General features: G+C 36.9%; 1 protein-coding gene across 1 annotated transcript in view; it reads left to right on the top strand.

Annotated features, from left to right (window-relative positions):
* Positions 1-5,431, top strand: part of LOC129353980 (transmembrane protein 41A-B-like) — a 9,225-nt gene extending 3,794 nt beyond the window's left edge. Inside the window, exons 2-6 of the mRNA XM_055023435.1 lie at positions 1,215-1,365; positions 1,446-1,607; positions 3,030-3,168; positions 3,249-3,492; positions 5,134-5,431. Of these exons, the coding sequence (XP_054879410.1) occupies positions 1,215-1,365; positions 1,446-1,607; positions 3,030-3,168; positions 3,249-3,469 (673 nt within the window). The 3' untranslated portion in view covers positions 3,470-3,492; positions 5,134-5,431. The remainder of the gene's footprint in view (positions 1-1,214; positions 1,366-1,445; positions 1,608-3,029; positions 3,169-3,248; positions 3,493-5,133) is intronic.
* Positions 5,432-6,491: the final 1,060 nt, after the last annotated feature.

Genomic DNA, 6,491 nt, shown 5'->3' with positions numbered 1-6,491 from the left:
AGAACAGTTAAAAAAATTAAAAAAATCACTACACCCCCTATTTTTGAATTAGAATCAGTCCTGGCTTCTGTCATTGTTTTTTCTTCTTTTTTTCCCATATTTATAGATATTTGTGTTGTGTCATGTGGCTTCTTGCCAGTGGAGGCGCTGTCGTGCCACTGTGAGTCTTAACAGGGAGAACGGCTTTTCTGGCTCTGGGCATGCGCAGTTCTGAATAAACGAGCTCTTGCCGGAGTAACATTAAAATAACTCGCTCCTCTGAGATCCACAGATATTGGTTGCACTGGATTCTTCTGCCTGTGTGTCACAGGATTCTGGCTCAGATTCCCCTCGATCCGATGCTGGGAACAATAACAACAAGCAAAAACAACCGTGATATGGCTTCTCACACAAAAGTAGAGAACTAAAGTTAATTCCTGCTAATTTGAAGCTAACTTTCTAGCTTCAATTAAATAGTTGCAATACAGAATGGATTAGTATATTACTAATATTACTATCTTAGTAGATCTATAAATAAACTGGATCTATTTCAATGAAAAATAAACAGCACACACCTCTCCCACAGGACAAGATGATAAAAGTTAGAAGCACTGTCTTTAGTGCTTTCTTTGATTAGTACATATATTAGTGTGTGTGAGAGAATATGTCCGTGACAGACAGGTATTGCAGAACGGCACTTTGTAAAGTTCGGTCCATTCACTTGTATTAGCTTACTGGCAGCTACTCCACATTAAATATGGCGGAAGCCGTGACATATCGCAGCAAACAGACCCACCCACTCAATGGGCGTCAACGTATTTCATGTCTATTTTCATGCCCACATGTGTAAAGGGTGCAAACTATTTAAAGACAATACCACAGACGGGGCTTCCAATCTTTAAGTAACATGTTTAAAACAACGACAAAGTTCCTAGAGGTGTTTCAGTCAGGTAAGGAACAATACAAATAACCAAAAAACATTTTGTGTATGAATAACAAAAGAGAAATACAACCAGCTTATAAATGCACCATAGCTGAAAGTACTGCACAGTCAATATGATTTTCCATTTGAAATCAGCTTAAGAATGGGCCATTTTTCTTTTTCAGTCAATCTCTTGTCAATTTTCTTTGCTGTGCTTTAGGTTCATTCTTATTGTGTTCCACTTGATTTTAGTAGCAAATGAAAAAAACTCACATTAGTGTACCATGGTGTGTTCCTTTGATTTTCTGTCCAGGCTGAAGTTCCCATCAGACCTGAAGTCACTACAGGAACTGGCCAAGACGCTTAAGTTCTACAAAACGGAGAACTACAGCTACGTTCTGCTGCTGTTCTGTAGCGCCTACCTCTATAAGCAGTCCTTCGCCATACCTGGCTCCTCCTTCCTGGTGAGTCACACACTGACAGAAACTAAACAGAAAGCAGGGAAACTAAAACCCTTCCCTCCATCTAATCTCCCCTGTTTCAGAACATGTTGGGGGGGGCGATTTTCGGACCCTGGGTGGGTCTGATGCTGACCTGCTTGCTCGCCACTTTCGGCTCCACGTTCTGCTTCCTGTTGTCCTCGGCGTTTGGGAAGCAGTATGTGGTTCACTTCTTCCCAGAGAAAGTGGCTCTGCTGCAGATGAAGGTAGGTGGGTCAGTCTTCACTAGATTGTCATTTATCCTTTATTTGTGTGGTAAACGAGAATTGACACATTTTTTTGAAGGATTGAACTTGTTTTCAGTGATATTCTGGATGTTTTCTGAGTGTCAGAAATGATGACCCAACTGGAAATGAAGCAGAAAAACCTGAATCCAACAGGGAGGTTAAGACAGACATTCTGACATCTGGTACAATAGATGCAGCTCATCTGAGATGAACTTGCAGCCCATCTTGTGTTGATACATTGTCAAAAAGAACTCAGATTAAAATGGATTCATTCATGTTCATATTAAATGCTAGGAGTTTGTGAAGATACAGAAGCAATAATAAACAATAATCTGGTTATTAACCTGCCATGAGAAAAATAGAAGTAATTTGTTTTAAAGTCATAAATCAGTGTTACTTATTAATAAATGTCATAGTTTCAAACTAAATATTTCATTAGGAAGATAAATATTTCATATGTCAACTAAATATTTCACTACAAAACTAAATATTTTGTTAGCTAAATATTTCTTCAGCAAGCCAGGTAGTTTGTTTCCAAACTAAATGTTTAGTCCAACACAAAACATTTACTTAGCAAGTTAAGTATTTAAATTACAAACTCAATATGTAGCTCAAAACTAAAAATTTAGTTAGCAAGCCAAATATTTTCAGACTTAAAAAGTAAAAACAGACAAAACAATGCCGTGCAGAGCATAGTGTTCAGTGAACCGCCAATGGAAATGTTTTAATAATTGGCTTGCTAACTAAATGAGTCAATATAAATAACTAAATATTAATTATTTAGCTTGCAAACAGAGTATTTTGTTAGCAAACTAAATATGTAGCTTCTGACTAAATCATTTGCTCAGAGCTAAATATTTAGTTTGAAGCTAACTTTTAGCTTGCTGATAAATGTTTAGTTTGAAGTTGTGGCACTTAAATGAAAGAATAAGAGTGCAAGTATGACTGAAAAATGAACCTGACGGGGGTCCGATAAAGCTGATTATAAGTGGGTTAAACCTCGTCTAAGGGAAAACATGAAAGTGTAACAAAATGCATCTGAGTTTTCTGTTCATCTTTTTGGTCTATAAATAACTCAATAAAATGCAAAGGAAACCTAAAAGTGTCATATAATCTTTAAGTTCTAGTGCTTGCATATTGACAGTTTTTTACTCCCCATCAGAAACGTTTTGGTTTCATGAACATCTCTTTCAATTTAAACTAAACTCATAATAAAGTTGTTGAACTGAAGTTTTGCACTAGTAAAGCTTTTTTTCTAAGAATTGGTGGATTAAAAGTTGAACATTTTTCTCACAACTTCTTTCCTAACCACGTCTTGCCTTTCGTTTTTGAATTCCTGCAAAACCTTTTTCTTTGTCATATTTTCTTTCCTGGAGTCTCCTGTTGTTGTCTTCCTGTCAGGTGGAAGAGAATCGTAGCAGCTTATTCTTCTTCCTCCTCTTCCTTCGTTTCTTCCCCATGACTCCTAACTGGTTCCTTAACATCACCTGTCCTGTCCTCAACATCCCTCTATCCATTTTCTTCTTCTCTGTATTAATAGGTGAGCTAAAAAGCATAAAAATGACTAATCACACTGATGTGTCGCAGATACTATGACACAGCTGCTGTTCCTCCTCCAAGGTTTAATCCCTTACAACTTCATCTGTGTGCGTACGGGCTCTGTCCTGTCACAACTGTCCTCTTTGGATGACATCTTCTCATGGGGGACGCTGGCTCAGCTGCTGGCCATTGCGCTCATGGCTCTGCTACCCGGAGCGCTCATCACACGTTATGGTGCCGCTCACCTCAAGCTGGATGGCGTCGCCAGCAATGGAACCGGCCGGGACAGAAAGAGCAGATGACCCTGAATGTTAACGATGCTCAGGTAGAGATGGACACTTGTGACCTCCAGACCTCTGCATGTCACTCTGGAGACTCCAGACATTCAGGGTGGTATTTCTTTTGAATTTGTGTTTTTATCAGGTTGTGCTTCATTAATATGAACTTATTGTCTTAAAGCACCTTACTGTGGTGAAAATCCTCTTCTTTGAATGGATGGAAAGTCACATTTTGCAAGAAATTGTAATTATTTTGCACAGAGTTGATTAAGTGTTCCCTTCGAGATGAACAAATCTTTCTGTTCCTGTTAAAGACCTGATGCATGCACCGCAAAAACTCTAAATATTACAAAGTATTTTTTGTCTAGTAAACTTAAAATCAGACATACGGATTCACAAATAAGTTCTGAAAAAGATATATGAGCTTGTTTCAGGTAAATAACCTGTCAATATTAAAACAATGGATTCATTCCATTGGCAGATTATTTCTTGTTAAAAGTGGAGAAATCTGCCAGGGGAGCTAGTACTTTTTCATATACATATAGTCAGTACAAAAACTTATACAACTTACTGAGAAGTTCTTGTAACGTGAAATAAGAAAAAAAGAAAATTTTGCTGTAGAAGCTAGAGAACGACATGAGATGTTTTTGCAGTGAGCTAACGTTGCTAATCAGGATTAGCTTCATCATCACTTGTTCTGCAGTTTGTTGAATGGATTTATGTGTTTTCACTGTAAAATGGAAGAGGTTTTATTACAGTGACTCCAAGTAAATGTAGTTTTTCATAGAAATATTCAACAAGTTGTTTTTTTACTTTATTTTTTCTGTCATTTTTATAATTTAAATTGCTTCTTAAGAATATTATTAAATGGTTATTGATTATTATTTGGCTACATGTTCAAAAACAGACTGTTATAAAGTCTTTTAATTATGATTTTGCATTTATCAGACATATTTTACTAACACTTAGACATAAGCCAGTAGATTTCAGATGTTATAATGTAACATCTAAATTCAGTCTTCTTCTGAATTGGTTGTTTCTGATCAAGCAGCGGATTTCTACAAATGTTTTTTTTTACATGTTATCCTGTCATGACACATATAATATAAAAAATACTTTGAATAATTATTTACTGCAGCTTTAAGGGCTGACTGTTTAAATCAGGAGTTAATGAGATGTAATTATATAAAAATAAAAACCTTGGAGTTAGAATTTTATTTTGTGCAGCACTATTTAAATATGAATAAATAATCATGTCAGACTGATTATTGCTGCAAGTAAAAGTATAAAAAGTGCAAGCATGAAAAGTGTTCAAAAATATATATTTTTATATTATGAAAAATGTGCTCAAACACATTAGATGTAAACTCATCTGGGATTTATGAATCTGGCTCCAGATGTTTCCTTCTGTTCTGATGTTAAAACTAACAATGTTTCTGTTTTACATGTTTTTTCTGATTGTGTTCATTGCAGCTGTCTAAATTTAATAGTGGCAAACCTGTTTTGGTTTGTTTCCATATTTACAGTGTTGTAGTCAAGTTACTCTTATCATGTTTTCTTAAAGAACTTAAACAGATCTTAAGGTAGCTGGATCTGTCCTGTGAAGGAGTGAGAAAGATGAAGTAAATGCTTGTGACTGAGCTACCTTAGGTTTGATTTCATCTGATTCTGTTCTATTTTATTAACAGCACCTGGACATTTTGAATTCCCATCATGAAGTGAGTCTTCGCTCTGATTCACTCTGCAGTCGTTAATATGGCTGCAAAAACTTCTGATATTTTCCCAAGTTAACATCCTTCTGACCTTCTTTTGCCACTTAAATTAAACTCGGTGGTTGCAAAATTACATCATGGAGAACTTTCTATGTGAAATGCAGTTTTTCAGATAGGTTTGGGATTATGACTTTTAAAGGGAAATATGAAAATGCCACATTTCAAATTTGAATGGTTTCATAATGCTTCATAAAACACAAGGCACTTTCTTTTACCAGTCTTCTGTCTTCTTGTGATTACACTGATTTATATACTGTTTTGCTTTTTCCATATTTCAGTCCGTTTTCTATGGAAAATGCAGTAAAATACATTTCACTCAATTTTGTCTTTATTGGGACATGACACATAATTATTTGTCGGTATGAAAAGCGAAAAGGAGCCATTTTGGGATGCAAATAATATTTCATCGTCCTTGTATTTTCTTATCCTTCCATTGCTCCCCTTTATGAATGTTTTGAAAACATTTATAAACCAAACATCCAGATTGATAATTATTCTGTTTACCAGCAACACACACACACAAAATAGTCTTCTGTATGACCCCCAATCATCATTATATGTATTGTTATATGCAATTGCATGTATTGGCCATGCGAACACACACACATACTTCCTCCCTGACAGATTAGTGCGTAAACTGGCACACCTAGTAATCCCCTCTTCCTGTTGCTGGATTAAGGATTTCCTGGCAAGCAAAAAGTTAGAATTGGTCCCCATACCTCCTCAGCCATCAACATCAGTACTGGTTCTCCTCAGGGCTGTTTGCTAAGCCCTCTGCTCTTCACGCTGTACACACATGATTGTGTTTCAGTCCATCAAAGTACAACCCTAGTTAAATTTGGAGATGACACAACTGTAGTGGGCCTCATCTCAGGGCTCACTCTTCATCCGGAGGCTGATGAAAAGGATTTTCCGCCGCTCCCAGTCACCCCACGTAGGCGTCCTGTTGCTTAGAAAACTTTTACAAATTGTTTTCAGCAGCAGCAATACAAGGTTTTTCTAACTTGTTGTGGTCGGCATCTTCCTGAGAGTAAGATAATCTTACAAAGTAGAAAAGTTCTTAACTGAGGCATGTCAGGAGAAGTGGAGTTTTGAAGACTATACTGAGCCCTTTGTGACATTGGAGGATGAAGAATCTGCATCTTCACATCCCAGCATCCCAGATGAACCTTTTCTTCTCTCCTGGGATGAGGACGCAGAACTGCAGGAGGGTGTTGGGCTCCCAGCATGTGAAAGGTCTGATCTCAAGAAAATCCGAGATCATCCCACTTCCC

This window comes from Poeciliopsis prolifica, unplaced genomic scaffold (assembly GCF_027474105.1).
Source record: "Poeciliopsis prolifica strain line A6 unplaced genomic scaffold, Auburn_PproV2 SCAFFOLD100, whole genome shotgun sequence".
Taxonomy (NCBI): domain Eukaryota; kingdom Metazoa; phylum Chordata; class Actinopteri; order Cyprinodontiformes; family Poeciliidae; genus Poeciliopsis; species Poeciliopsis prolifica.
The sequence above is the reverse complement of the archived record's forward strand: the minus strand, read 5'-3'. Positions and strand labels throughout refer to the sequence as shown.